This window comes from Aotus nancymaae, unplaced genomic scaffold (assembly GCF_030222135.1).
Source record: "Aotus nancymaae isolate 86718 unplaced genomic scaffold, 86718_ANA_hifiasm-v0.15.2.pri h1tg000040l, whole genome shotgun sequence".
NCBI lineage: Eukaryota > Metazoa > Chordata > Mammalia > Primates > Aotidae > Aotus > Aotus nancymaae.
In genome coordinates, this window is record NW_026988454.1 from 83,757,458 (window position 1) to 83,772,675 (window position 15,218).

The 15,218-nt window shown below is 40.1% G+C and overlaps 2 protein-coding genes across 5 annotated transcripts in view; both read left to right on the plus strand.

Annotated features, from left to right (window-relative positions):
- The window catches only part of UBE3D (ubiquitin protein ligase E3D), a 201,833-nt gene extending 190,878 nt beyond the window's left edge, over positions 1-10,955 (plus strand). For 3 of the 4 annotated variants that reach the window (XM_064360896.1, XM_064360895.1, XM_012468841.2), the window contains one exon: positions 902-1,343. Coding sequence is in view for 3 of the 4 variants with exons in the window: in XM_064360895.1 (XP_064216965.1) it covers positions 902-922 (21 nt within the window). In the remaining variant the exon portion in view is untranslated. Of the gene's footprint in view, positions 1-901; positions 5,368-5,520; positions 5,555-8,011; positions 8,105-10,168 lie in introns of those variants that run through there. The other variant, XM_064360894.1, reaches the window with a different exon arrangement.
- Positions 8,018-15,218, plus strand: part of LOC105728456 (U3 small nucleolar RNA-associated protein 14 homolog A) — a 187,206-nt gene continuing 180,005 nt past the window's right edge. The window contains exons 1-3 of the mRNA XM_012468848.2: positions 8,018-8,104; positions 13,126-13,192; positions 13,693-13,791. The gene's annotated coding sequence lies outside the window, so the exon portion shown is untranslated. The remainder of the gene's footprint in view (positions 8,105-13,125; positions 13,193-13,692; positions 13,792-15,218) is intronic.

A 15,218-nucleotide genomic window follows, 5' to 3' on the forward strand; every position in this document is an offset into this window, starting at 1 on the left:
AAGCAGATGCTTTCTGCCCTGTGTGACCCTTCCTTTCCCTTTCCTTTTAACAGAGATAGTTAAATACATACCTCTTTTTATTGCATTTGGGACTTAAAGACAAACTTTCCTGATGCTATTGACAGATGTCCCATACTTCTTTAAGAGTAGAGTTTTTTTCTTCTGTTGCTCACACTTTCTCCCCAGTAAAGGCCTCATACAAGCTTCCCAAGCCTGCCATACTTCACGATCTATCTCTGTTCTATCCTTGACTCTCTCCCTCATATTGGCACAATTTATTGTCACCCCTCAACTACACCTTTCTAAACATTTATGATTGACTTCGTTATGTTTGTGTCTGTTTCCAGAACTATTGGTAAATTAGATGCATTTGATTTGGACCTCATTACATAGTCTGAAAATATTTTGAACCTAAGACTGTATGAATTAATTTTTTTTAACTCTAGGTTTTAAGATGAATTGCTGCTGACCAACACAATTTAAGTGAAAGTACCACCATGACCCAGGAGAGACTGGCATAATTACCTATAGTGATGAGGACCTGGAATCACATAGGAATGACACTCAGAATTCTAAATATGGAAGGTCCAAAACAATAGTTGTGAACCAATGGGAATGAGGACTGGATTACTTCACGGCAATAGAACTTTAGTTTCAATTAAAATTCTATTTTTCTGTAAAATGTATGTGAATCATCTTAATTACTATATGGTTCATTAGAAAAAAAAGGCTAATTGGTTCCTGCTGTAAAATGCAATGTCAGCCTCCACCGAGTCATTTTTCTGTTTAAATTGGCATGTGTTCTTATTGACCGGACTTACCTGATTCTGATTTGATGTGCATGTAATTCTTTTGTCGTGTTATAGAAGTAAAGCATTGTGGGTTTTCCTTCCTTCTCCAGGTGGCCTTTTTGAAGATGTAACTGTTGGAGCTGGGCATTTTCCTCCCCCGACAGACAGCTCTCAAGCAGGAGCACACAGAGGCTGGCAGTCTGCTCAGGAGGCATCAATTACAAAGACAAGAACCAGAGCTATGGGTTGAGAGCATTGCATTGAAGTTTTACGTTTACTTGTTTGCATATATTCTCTAAGAGAAGAGTTAACTTTAGATCTTTGAAAATCCAGGACTGTGAAGAAAGTCTTAGTAGCAGGTTGAGGCAAGTATAGAAGTTACATCTCTATTTCCCACTGAGGGGAGTATTCACATATGTGCTTTGTCAGCACCACCTGGAAGGTTATTAGCTAATGGAGACCCATCTGTCCTGTGGAATCCAGTGAGGAATTTTATTGGTGGAACTGAATGTTAACTGCTATAAATCCTAGGAAATAAACTTTTAAAGAGTTTCTCAGGATCATTTAAAACAAATAGAAAACATTTTATGCTTTATTCAGAGGGGATGCTCAGTAGATGTGTGTCGAATGAATGATTCGCAAAGGTTTTCCCGTTTATGCAAATCTGCATATATTTCTTTTGTTCTTTATTTCCTTTACCGTACACTATGGCAAATTAATAAATATACCTCACTAGCATCCTGTTTCAAAGTTGTTCTAATCCTTGTGTACCAGCACAGATATTGAGGAAAACTTTGAGGGAGAATGATAGAGCTAGAAGGAATCCCACAGAGTACAGGCTAGCTCCTAATTTCATGGAGAAGGTTTGAGACTTGCCTAGAATCACACTGCTAGGATCAAAGCTGGTACTGAAGCCAGGCACGTCCATCTCCTCTGCCCAAGATCTGATCCATCTCTCTCTTGACATCCTCCTTTCCTCCTCCAGGATCAGGAGTACAATCTCTAGATTTGCAAATATCCCTGCTGCTCATCAAACCTATTAGGATTAATCCCTACAGACCACCTAATAACCGTGCCTCAAAAACCCTGAGTTTTCTATCCCCAAGTTTTCTAGTTTTCTAACATTCTTTTTTTTTTTTTTTTTTTTTGAGACGGAGTTTCACTCTCATTGCCCAGACTGGAGTACAATGGCATGGTCTCAGCTCACTGCAGCCTCTGTCTCCCAGGTTCAAGTGATTCACCTGCCTCAGCCTCCCAGGTTGCTGAGATTACAGGCACCTACCATAACGCCTGGCTAATTTTTTGTATTTTTAGTTGAGATGACGTTGTGCCATGTTGGCCAGGCTGGTCTCAAACTTCTGACCTCAAGTGATCCACCCACCTCGGCCTTCTAAAATGCTGGGATTACAGGCGTGAGCCACCATGATGACCTCTAACATTCTTAACCCAGGTATCACTTGGCATTTTATGATTGGGTGAGACTTTCATGATTTCTTCTTCCTTGTAGTGCAACCAAAACATTTGTCTTACTAGCCCAGCAGTGGTATGGCACTCCTAATTCTGTAACTGGTAAACTGACATAGGAATAATACCCAACTGTTGATCCTGCAGAGTCATTTTATTAAGCACAGTTTGAAACACCGAAGTTTTTAGTGATAGGTCCAAGACTCACAGCCACAGAAAAAAATTAGTTTGGCTTCACTTAGCTACTAGGCTCCCAAACATCATGTGAATTTCCATGCTTCAGATTCCTTTCTGTCAGTATACAGCAGGGTTCTTCAGCCTCAACACTGTTTACCTTTTGGTCTGTATACTTCTTTTTGTGGGAGACTGCTGTGCATTGGAGGATGTTTAGCAATGTCCCTGACCTCTAGATTCATTAGCACAGCCCCTCCTCCATTCCAGTTGTGTTGACTAAAATGTCTGTAGATATTGACAAAATCAACGTGCTGAGAACAACTGCTGTAGAAGATACAGCCTGATAAACAAGATTTGGTGACCGTCTATAGAGTTGTGTATTGCCCATGACAGATTATTACAAAATCTTAATCTTTTTTGGCATGTAGCCTGAGCTTAGTATGCCATATTTTTTTTCACAAATGAATACATTAGTGGTGAGTACCTTTGTGTGTGACTATTTCTTAGAGTTCAGTTTGTATTGGTCTAATGTTGGAAACTGGAATAAATTAGATGAAGCAGAGTTCAGCCTGTGCATAAAAAATTTTCTTCTGAAATAGTTTTTCTCCCTCTGGAAGAATGCAATGGCCATGCTACCATCCTAATGTATGTTTATGGTTTAGATGCTAGAGGTGCTCGTGGTTCCATAGATAACTCTGTACTGCCCAAAAAACTCAACTAGAAGAATATTAATTTACTAACCTTGCCTACCTAATAAAATCAAATTGAGTCAAATGTAGTGAGACACCCTCATCTCACCTCTTCCTTGGGTCTTAGGAGGAACCAAGCTAGCCTCCTTTCTGATGGCACGGAGTCGGGAGTGGAGGTAGAATGACCATGATGATGAGAAGCTCTCAGGGACAGATGTAAGAGGAGGTCATGCAACACACACATGCACACAAAGGGCAGGTTTCTGGCGACACTATAGTTACTGTGCTTTAAGTTGCATCTGTCATGAATCACATGAATCTTGTCATAGTGAAGTTCCCAAGCTCAACAGGTCTCCATTGGATCTTCCACAGCTGGGAAGGGAGGGCCAGCACAGCTGAGCCAATGCCTAAAGTGAACTGTTTACATCTCGTCACTGAATAGGTCTGAGGGGTAACATGTCTGTACCTGTGAGAGTCTACTTTGAGGCTACGAGGCATGAAGGGAAAAGGGAAATGGCCCTTTCTATCTTTTTGTCTAAATAAAGAAATTGCTGTGGGTGGGTAAATTGATGTGTATGAGACACATGCAGAGACAAAGAGACACAGGGACAGCATTAAAGACTTTTAAATTTCATTTTAAACCATCCTGGGAGGGCCAGACAGAACTGAAGCAGGCGGTATAATATTAATCTGACCCTTGGAAGTCATTCCACATTAGCTTCCTATGTCTTGTGAGTATAATTCCACAATCTCTTCAGTAGCATTCCTAGATAAGGATGCCACAGAATGCAGACATGCTATTAAGAGTTTACCAATGACCAGCTGGGCGTGGTGGCTCACGCCTATAATCCCAGCACTTTGGGAGGCCAAGGCAGGCAGATCACTTGAGGTCAGGAGTTCGAAACCAGGCTGGCCAACAGGGTAAAACCCTATCTCTACTAAAAATACAAAAATTAGCTGGCTGTGGTGGCGCATGCCTCTAATCCCAGCTACTTGGGCGGCTGAGGCAGAAGAATTGCTTGAACCCGGGAGGTGGAAGATGCAGTGAGCCGAGATTGTGCCACTGCTCTCCAGCCTGGGTGATAGAGCAAGACTCTGCCTCAAAACAAAAAAAAAGGTGGAAAAAAAAAAAGAGTTTACCAAGGACCTCTTAGTAAAACACCAAATTTCCAGTCCATTTTTTGTGTCTCTAAAATCTGCTGTAAACAAATGGTTCTGTGAACTCATTCTTACCTAGTATAAAGTTATGGTAAAATTACAGTGGATAGACCCTGTTGAAAATTTCTGTTGGCCACTCATTTTGGCAAACCTATACAGGTTTGTTCATTCAGTGAGTACTTTTAGAACATCTACTACATTTCAGGCGTAGCTATAGATACTGCAGATAGACACAATAAGATGAAGTCCTTGCCCTCATCAAGCTTACATTCTCATGGGGAAGCAGACGAAAAAGAAGTACTATGTTTTATCATAAAATTATTATATAATTTCTAAAAAGCACAATAAGAAAAAAATAAGAAAGAGTAAAGGGAGGTGCGATTTCAGACATGGCTCAATTGAGCTTAAAGTGTACATATACTGTTGGTACCATATATGGTTAAAATAATTCAATTCCTTCAACAGCTGCATTGTTAAATGCCAACAGATTACATACAAACTTCAGTCTTGCTAGTTTTGCCAAAAGTAGCTTGACTAAACAAGGATCCACCAATATTAGCAAAGCATGTTTGATTCCATAGATACCAGAAAAAAGTTTGGTAATTAAGTCTGCTCAGTAGCCAGACTTGTTGTAAAAAGTACTGACAGTGTTAGTTTTCGTTTTGCGTGATAGATAAAGCCAACCTAGTTGTGTCCCTGTACATTCGTTTTTGTGCCTAATGTATGACAAAGATTAATTGAGATCCACACTTCATTGTTATTCAGGAATGTAGGAATGATTGGTACATCTTAGTCTGTAGCTAGAGAAGAATCACCATTTATGGGACCCATCAGAGGGTGTGTCCCACTACAGGCTTATCTAAGAGTTCTGCACATTCTTAAATAATCTTAACTACACAAGATCACTCAATATGATTTCATGTAACCATTTCTCTTGGTTTACGTTTTAAGATTTTTACATTTTACTATGTTTTACCTTTTAAGATACATTTTACATTGTAAGATACATTTGAGATTTCAGAGCTCATCATCAATCCTTAATCTGGGAGAAAAAGTATGAGGGAGTTAATGGAAATCAGTCATTCTAAGAGGTAAGTTCTCCAGTTTTAAGAATGACAAACACGTAATTGTTCAAAACTACATTTTAAAAAGCATCTAAACCGGACCACCATTCTTTTAAAAATATGTTCCCTATTTCCGTTCTGTAATAAACTAAACCAATTTGTTCTCAATCCCATTTGCAGGGCCATGCTTATTCTAGGATCCTTTGGTTACAAGGTAAGCAGCGTGTAGGATTTGTGTCCTGGTTCTGTCTCTTAGTAAACTTGCTTGGACCTTTGGCAGCCTTTCTGGTCAGAAAGACAACAGCTGACCAGATACCTACATTTTCTTTATTCACCTTTCTTATCTACTATACACAACCTGATTAGTTTCTTTCTATAAATATTTGAATATTCGTATTTGAAATCTTTTTAACATTCCATAGATTAAAACTATTTACTATTTTATTACTTGTTTTAGAAAAAAGATGACAATGATTTTTATTGTCATAATTTGTATGCACTGTATTTGTGTTTTGGTTGCAAATTTCAATAAATCTGCTAAAAAACAAAAAAAATCATGAACACCAATAAGTGGTTAATCTAATTTCAAGCAGTTAGCAGCAGTAGATTTCCTCTATGGAGGTTCTGGCTGAACTCTTCCTAAACTCAAGGAAAACAGGGCTTGTCACCCTTTGCCCATTGCCCTTCCCAGCCTAAAACGGGCATGGCGGGCCGGGCGTGGTGGCTCACGCCCGTAATCCCAGCACTTTGGGAGGCTGAGGTGGGTGAATCATGAGGTCAAGAGATCAAGACCATCCTGGTCAACATGGTGAAACCCCATCTCTACTAAAAATACAAAAAATTAGTTGGGCATGGTGGCACGTGCCTGTAATCCCAGCTACTCAGGAGGCTGAGGCAGGAGGATCACTTGAACCCAGGAGGTAAATGTTGTGGTAAGCTGAGATGGCGCCATTGCACTCCAGCCTGGGTAACAAGAGCGAAACTCAGTCTCAAAAAAAAAAAAAAAAAAAAAAAAAAAACAGGCATGGCAGGCTTTCTGAAGATCAAAACTGGGAATAAATTGTAAAAGCAAAGCACTTCATAAGTGCCCACAAAAATAATGGAATCTTTTTTCACTGGAAGCCACTGAAGGGAACCAGTCTTTGGTGAAAAAGATCTCTCTGAACTGTACCTCCCCTTACATTTCCCACGCCCTCTTCCTGTCTTCCTAGGCAATACCATTTAAAAAGAGCCAGACGTGCCCCATTGATCACTCCTATGCCCATTTCCTGAATCCACACTCAAGGGTTGATCACTGTGTGACCCCTTCACTTGAAACTTTCTCTTCATAGGATGGTGATATAAGTATCAAAACTAGTCATCGTTAGTATTGTGTTCCATAGTAGTACATATTGGACTCAGAAAGTATACCATCTACTATTCTTTCTTTTTTCTTTTTTCTTCTTTTTTTTTTTTTTTTTTTTTTTTTTTTGAGATGGAGTCTCACTCTGTTGCCCACAATGGAGAGCAGTGGTGCAATCTCAGCTTACCACAACATTTACCTCCTGAGTTCAAGTGACTCTCCTGCCTCAGCCTCCTGAGTAGCTGGGATTACAGGCATGTGCCACCACACCCGGCTAATTTTTGTACAGGGTTTCACTATGTTGGCCAAACTGGTCTCAAACTCCTGACCTCAAGTGATCCGTCTACCTCGGCTTCCCAAAGTACTGGGATTATAGGTGAGAGCCACTGTGCTCAGCCCAATATTCTGTATGAAAAAAAAAAATAGTTACTGTCACTGTATCCTCCAAATACAGGGCTCCCTCCCCTCCCCTCCCCTCCTCCCCTCCCCTCCCCTCCTCCCCTCCCCTCCCCTCCCCCTCCTTTCTTTTTTTTTTTTTTTTTTTTTGACAAAGTCTCTTTCTATGGCCCAGGCTGAAGTATAGAAGCAGTAGCTCAATCTCAGCTCACTGCAGCCTCTGCCTCCTGGGTTCAAGTGATTCTCTTGCCTCAGCCTCCCAAGTAGCTGGGACTACAGGCACCCACCACCACACCCAGCCTTTTTTTTTTTTTTTTTTTTGTAGTTTTAGTAGACACAGTGTTTCACCGTGTTGGCCAGGCTGACATTGAACTTCTGGCCTCAAGTGATCTACTTGCCTTAGCCTCCCAAAGTGCTGGGATTACAGGCATGAGCCACTGCACCAGGTCCAAATACAGGCATTTTGAATAATAAACTCAATATAGGGCAATATAAATTCTCTGAATTGTTCATTTGATTATGCACACTGTGTTTAGTGCCAGTGTTAAAAAATTCTTGAAATAAGGTGCATACTGTGACAAAAGAATTGAAATAAAATTCCACATTTCAGTTCAATACCATCTGAAAAGTGATGATGTCAAGAAGAAAAGAAACAGTGGCCAAGCACAGATACTTTGTCTGGCATAGGCAAGAGATACTTATTGTTGACATAAGGAGAAAATTAACTTGAAATATATATTTTTAAATTTCTAATGAAATCACCATAAATCAGAAATATGTGTGTTAAAAATCACTAGATGAAACAAAGAGAACTTAATCAAGAAAACACATTTTCTATGTATCTTTCCAACCCCAAGACAGTTGCTCCTGGCAATTATAGAAGAGCCAGTTTCAGTGCTTGTGTTTATTTTTGTTTCCCTTTATTCCATCAAGGCAAGGATATCTCTACATCAGGGGTCCCCAACCCCTGGGCTGTGGACCAGCACCAGTCCGTGGCCTATTAGGAACCAGACTGCACAGCAGGAGGTGAGTGGAGGGTGAGGGAGCGTGACCACCTGAGCTCCTGTCAGATCAGGTGGCATTAGATTCTCGTAGGAGGTGAATCCTCTTCTGAACTGTACATGGGAGAGATCTCAGTTGCACAGGCCACTTATGAGAACCTAACCAATGCCTCCCCTCCACCTTCATCTCCCCTCCACCACCGGTCCATGGAAAAATTGTCTTCCACAAAACCAGTCCCTGGTGCCAAAAAGGTTGAGGGCCGCTACCCTACGTAAGCAAAGGCGACCACCTGTGGTTGTGCCACAGTGGTTATTTTGCTTACAGAGACATAAAGTGTTTCTGAAATGAGTACTGTCATTAGAGATTGCTTTGTATGAAGGTAAAATTAAGAATGGAGGTGAGAAAAAACACACAGGAGAAACGTGCAAAGCAGTGAGTGATGATGTCAAACTGCTCGTGTGGATTCCAGCAGTTGTGGAGTACTAAGGGGCCCTCCCAATGGACAGAGAAGGCATTCTTGTCTGGATGAGGCAGGATTTTACGTGAGCCTTAAGTGATGATTAAGCTTAGGAAAGATGGAAAGAATGAGACACTCTGGAAGAATGAAACTTTGAAACAGTAAGAACATTTGGCTAGATTGGAGGAATTGAGATTGGACCGTGAATGATAAGATAGGAAAGAGTTCTTGTTAGATTGTGGAAAGCTTTGAATGCCATCATTAAGCTGAAGAATATTCCCCTCCCTTCTGACTTTTCAGGGCTCGAGCACAACATGAACAGAAAATATATATTTTTCGTACCCTTGAGGGCTTTTTGAGTTCTGAAATGTAGATGCAGAAGTTAAGAGTGAGAGGGTTCTAGAATCCACCTGCCTGGGTTGAAATGCCACCTGTGCAATCTTGAGCACGTTCTTTAAGCTCATCTTGAAAATGGGGTAAAACAATAGCATTTGTCTCATAGGGATTATTTGAGCATTAAATGGGTTAATGCATACATAATGTTTAGAACAGCACCTGGCACACAGTGTGCAATACATTTTAGCTATAGTGGTTACTCTATAAATTTGCTGCTCTGCCACCCCTCCTTGTCATTCCCTATGGAGTTGATTTTCTGAGGTTTTAAGCAGGAGAATAATATAAAAGTGATGCAGAGAAAAATCAATCTGGTTACAGAACACAAGATAGGTTGAGGAGAAGAAGAAAAGATCTTTTGTTGCAAAGCGAGAAGAGGTTTCCCAATTCCAAAAAACTCAAAACATGTCTTGATCAAATAGCTTTGTTGGTGCTTTCTTTTCTATTCTACTTTGAATTGTTTGTGAAGCCCATTAAAGATTCAACGGAATACATGGTTTTCCATCTCCAGTCAACTTTGTTCTAATAAGGGATGTGACAGTCCATTCTAAGCATTTTCATGCAGATATTTTAAAATGAGATCTTTTTCAGAATTTTCTTCTGCAAGCAGAAAAGCTTTTGCAAAAATCTTTAAGTAAGAAAAGGAATGCAGCCCCAAAGTTTCTGACCAGGCATCCTACAGGGATGCCCTCTGGATTAAAGTTCAATTTACTTTTTATCTAATTTCCAAAAGTACCAGTAATCTTTTTTTCAGTGCCACTGGTTCTCAGGAGAACGAGGCAAAGCGTCTTCTCTTGTGAACCAGCCCTACTCCCTTCTATTCATATTTCCCCATGCATTTTCTTTCTCATAATTCTGCTGTGGGATCACCACAGTATCAAATCTCAGTGTTCCACCTGAAATACCATGATGGGAAAGAAGTTGTTGACTATGTAACTAAATTTCAGATAAGTGGGCACTTTTATTTCTACTTAAAAAATAATTCAACACATTCTTAAAATGAATTAGGATCTAATACTTGAGTAACCTATGTTTATGGAGCAGAACACAGGGAGTAGACAATGAGGTGAGATGAGCAGGAATAAACCCTATTTATCTGATTCTTATCCTCACTTACTATTGAAAGTCCTGCTGCTCCCTGCAAAATAGTCTCCAATTATGTCTAGGGTGCCCTATGGGGTGCACCTCTGCATCATTTGCCTCGTGACATCTGCCACTTTCTTCCTTTTTTTCTCCAGCATCATTTGGTGCTGATGATCTTCACTGCTGCCCCATGTGAGATGCAGGCGCCCGTCCTACCTGGGAGCCTCCAGTGGAGCAAAGGAGTGAAACAGTCTTGGAAACTTCCATAAGTCAAAGTTACACTGTGTAGGGTATAGATAGAAGGAGAAAGTAGATCCTTTCCACCATGTATTGCACTTTGTGACACAGATCCCAAATCAGGTGTTTCCCTGCAGTTTCTTAGTGAAAGGTGCTCTTTTGAATGTTTTAAAATTTGAAATTCTCATCCAAGCCCAGGGGCTAGACGAGGACAAATTTTGAGTACCATATACTCAAACAGTAAAACACTATTTTTGAACCAAACCCAAGTGCTGAATTCTCTCTTCTAAAATGAGGTTCTCCCAGAAGTTCTCTTGGTCCTTAGTCCTGCACATAAACAGATTCAGGGCAGAAATCTCAGGTGTTAGCACTGTTTGGGTTCAACCTGGGACTACAAATATAATTATATATATAATATATAATATATATATATTGCCTATTCTACCTTTATAGAAGTGCTGTATCACAAGCTTTGATAGTTCTTGTTCTTTTTTAGTTTTAAAGCGGTTATGTAAAATTACCAGCTTTACTGTGGCTTTGGTGAAAGTATATTAGATTTAGTTGATTTTTTGCAACTCCTTTCTATCCTGGGAAAGCTGTCTTCTTTGTATCTTAGGTCACTCGATTTTTTTCTCATTCAGAAAATTGCTGTGGAACAAAACTTTCATGTAGAGCTTCCAATTAAACTTGGGAATCAATTTATAATGATTCTTGTGTTTTATTTTATGTAATAAAATTAAGCAACAGTTGAACTTTTTGAAGGGTGGGCACTCTTTGAGGGCAGTTTCAGTGTTTTATTCATCTTCTTAATCCTGTGCTTAGCACAATGCCTGATGCAGAGAATGAATTTGGTCAATGTTGGCTTCATTAATTACTCTATTGGGGACATTCATATTGAAAAACTAGAAAAGTTGGGTCAATAGGGTGTGATTGATTTGAGTTAATCCAATCTTATAAAATGATTATGAATCTCCCTGGCTGTTAAAAGGTTCTATAGCCTTTAAGGTTTATTTCCAATATCCCTTCCTGTAAGGGACATTTTCCTTATTCCTCACAGCTTAAAAACATTTATTTCTTTTTTGAAAATACACTTTTCAAAAATAAAATGATTAAGTCTTTGGTCCTGTTGGAAAGACGGAAGACCGTATAATCTAACAAGAAGTGAAGGTTAATGTGCATTTTACACGAGGTTCATGCGCATTTTACACATGAGTAAGTGTAAAATGCACATGAACCTTCACTTCTTGTTAGATTATAAGGTCTTAGATGTATATAATGACCAGGTTTACGAATCCATTCTATGTCGTGACTCTTTCTTGACCTGGTTTGGAAACTTTGTGTAAAGTGGCCCTTTATCTCTTATTAATTCCAAAGATGACAGACACAGAAATTTATTGTCTAGTTAGAAGAAGCTGCATTCTCTGATTAGCTGCCTTGCCCTTTTTGAAGCTTTGATTTATTAGGGCAGAGCAAGCAGGGGCTTTTGTATATGTTGAAAGGAAACTAGGGTGAGGAATAATTTATGCTTCTCTCTTTGTGGCTGAAAAAAAAAATAAAGGTTATTTTCATTATACTGCTATAGGAACTGTTCTAAAACAGAAGAAAGATACTGTAATAAGTAGAAACCCAAAGAATGACATTGAGCTACTGTTTCAGATAACTTAAAAACATTGTTAAAGTCATAGTTTGAAGTAGATTGGCCCTTCTGCTTCAAAATCTCTTATCTTAGTTTCACAGAGAACAATGTCTTTCCAGTCTGGCAAGAGTAGCATTTCTGCAGCTCTCAGGCGAGTTATGCTTGCCAAGACAAAGCATAGGTGAAAGGTGGCTGGGAAAAACTGACTGGTAGCCCTTTTAACCTGGGAAAGTGCTGCCAAAGAGGAATCCAAAATAGAGGTGCCAAGCATTCAATTGTACACACACACACACACACACACACACACACACACACACACACAAAGAACAGTAGCAAACATTAGATATTACCGCATGTTTGTGGTTTCCAAACTTTTATTTTCTCCTTTTTTATATTCCAATAAAGCCTTTATTTTGATGAGGTGCTTTGCTATATGATCCCTCTGTTAAAGGTTTTAGGAAAGCCCTACAGCCTGAGAGTATTTTCTTTAATAGGATAAAGTCTGGATTTCCCCTTCTAAACCAGTCAAGTCTTTTTTAATCATCACAGTGAGTGTACAAGATTTTCTAATCTCATGGATAACTATATATTCGAACCCTGGATCCTAGAGTCAAGTATGTAGGATTTCGGAATCTTGTGTAGAGAGTAAGATGATCGGGAGGAATCAGTTCCTTTGGGGGATGAACTGGGGTGAGAATAGGAGAGCACTGTAGGTGGAGAGCAGCAGCAGGGACAAATCATGGGAGGAAGGAAAGTTCTGGGTGTGTTCGTGGAATGGTAAATAATTTGGCTTAATAACAGGTGGTATTTCTAGGCATTTCCAATATGCCAGGTAATAACTGGCATTAATTAATTTATTTTGGGGAACATTATACAGAAGATACTTTTGTTATCACCAGTTCATATGTGAGGAAACTGATGAGGCTCAGAGAAATTCAGTAACTCACCTGAGGTCATACAGCTAGAGAGAGGCAGGACTAGTATGTGATTCTAGGATGACTGGATTCCGCATGAGCTGTTAGCCACAGCGCTATCTATAGCCCCTCAGCTGTGACGGAGAAGAGGGCCTTTTTTCAGAGGAGGAAAAGGCAGTAGAGAAGTGACTGATACTCTGGAAACTTTAGAGCACTCAGCCTCTTTTTCTAATAGTGTGCTGGACATCTCCAAATGAACATAGTATCTGCCTTCAAATCCAACTGGTCTAAAAGCCAAGCTCATTATCATTTCCTCCCCTTAAAGGTGGTATCCAGGTTACGGCATCATCACTAAACACTCAGGCACCCAGGCCAGAACCCTTGGAGTCAAGGTACAGCCCCTCCTCATAATCCTCCTCTTCTGTGAATCTCTGTCTGCCCTCTTATTCTAGTATGGTTGCTTTTCTCTGCTTCCCACCCTCATATTCCTACCTGGGGGCATTGGCACAACTACCATCTTAACGAAGTCCCTTTCTCCCTACCTCCTCCTGGCCCCAGTGCATCCTGAAGTTGCTGGCTAGAGAATTTTCCGAAACCAGGACTCTGATCATGTCACTGCCTTCCAAACTTCATGACTCCCTCTTACCTAGAAGATTCTCTCCAGACCTCTCAGCCTGGCTTTCAAGGTCCCCACAACTGAATCCTACAATTGACTGAATGTTTCTGTCCCCCTAAAATTCATGTATTGAAATCTGAACCCTCAATGAGATGGTATTAGGAGGTGGGGCCTTTGGAAGGCAACTAAGTCATGAGGGAAGAGCCATTATGAATGGGATAAGTGCCCTTATAGAAGAAAGTCCAGTGAGCTCTCGTCTTCTTTTCCTCATGCAAGGACATAACAAGAAGTCAGCAGTCTGCACACCAGGAAAGAGCCTGCACCAGAGCCCAACAATGATGGTGCCCCGCTCTCGGACTTCCAGGCTCCAGAACTGTGAGAAATAAATTTCTATTGTTTATAAGCCACCAAGTTCATGGTGCTTTATTATAGCAGCCTGAGATAACTATGATAGGTCCTAACCTATCTTTCCAGCCTTTTTGCCCACATTTCCTCGTTGATGTTAACTTTCTGAGCATGCTAACCAGACTTCCCTGAGGCTTTCCTCTTCACCCCTTGTTAATGAAGTGCCCTGGCTTGAAGCACCTCTGCCCAAACCATCCCACTTCCTTTTTTTTCCCCCCCATCCCACTTCTTAAAAACCCTTCCTCATTCTTTCAGGTCAAATGAGTTACTCCCCAGGTCCCTCATAGCATTTGCTTATACCTCACATTCCCTGCATTATGTCATAGCCTTTGGGATTGAAGACTTTCTCCCCAATTACACTACAAGACTTTTATGATGAAAGACACATCTTATTCACTAGTGTGATTTCACTACTTAGTAGTAAGTCCACTGAAATGAATTTTGCTGAAATGAAGACATAATCACTTGGTCCCAAGTAGAGGCTACTTTTGAAAATACCTTGATGGGCCCCTTTCTTCTCTGAACCAGAAGATCATCCTGATAAAAGACCATATATTGAAGGAGCAGGTAGTTATAAGCCACATGAGACAGGGTGGCTTAGAAACACATCAAGAGCTTTTTACTGTGTAAAGCCCAAACTAGGCTAATTAACTGAAGTGAACGCAGGAAGAAAGTTTACAGAGTTATGGACCTTGGTATATTCTTAACAATGTGGATATTTTTTCATAAAAAAGGGGATCCTAAATCATTTTCTACGTGTGTGTGCAATCTGCATAGGGCAAATCTGACAGGATACTAGGATACCACACAGAATAAAATTTATATGGTTTATTTATTAAATTATATTAGATATTTTTAATTATATATTGACAAATTATATTGTATATATTTATAGGGTACAAAGTGACATTATAATTTTTAATATAATGTGGCATAATTAAATCACATGAAATAATATATCCATCATCTCAAAAAGCTCACATTTTTGGTGATAAGGAGATTTGAAATTTACTGTTTTAATGATATTGAAATATACAATACTCAGCCAAGTGCGGTGGCTCATGCCTGTAATCCTAGCACATTGGGAGGCCAAGGCGGGCACATTACCTGAGGTCAGGAGATCGAAACCAGCCTGGTCAACATGGCGAAACTTCGTCTCTACTAAAAATGCAAAAGTTAGCTGGGTGTGGTGGCTCATGCCTGTAATCCCTGCACTTTGGGAGGCCAAGATGGGCAGATCACTTGAGGTCATGAGTTTGAGACCAGCCTGGCCAACATGGTGAAACCCTGTCTCTACTAAAAGTACAAAAATTATTAGCTGTGCATGGTGATGCATGCATGTAATTCCCACTACTTGGGAGGCTGAGGCAGGAAAATCACTTGAACCAGGAGCAGAG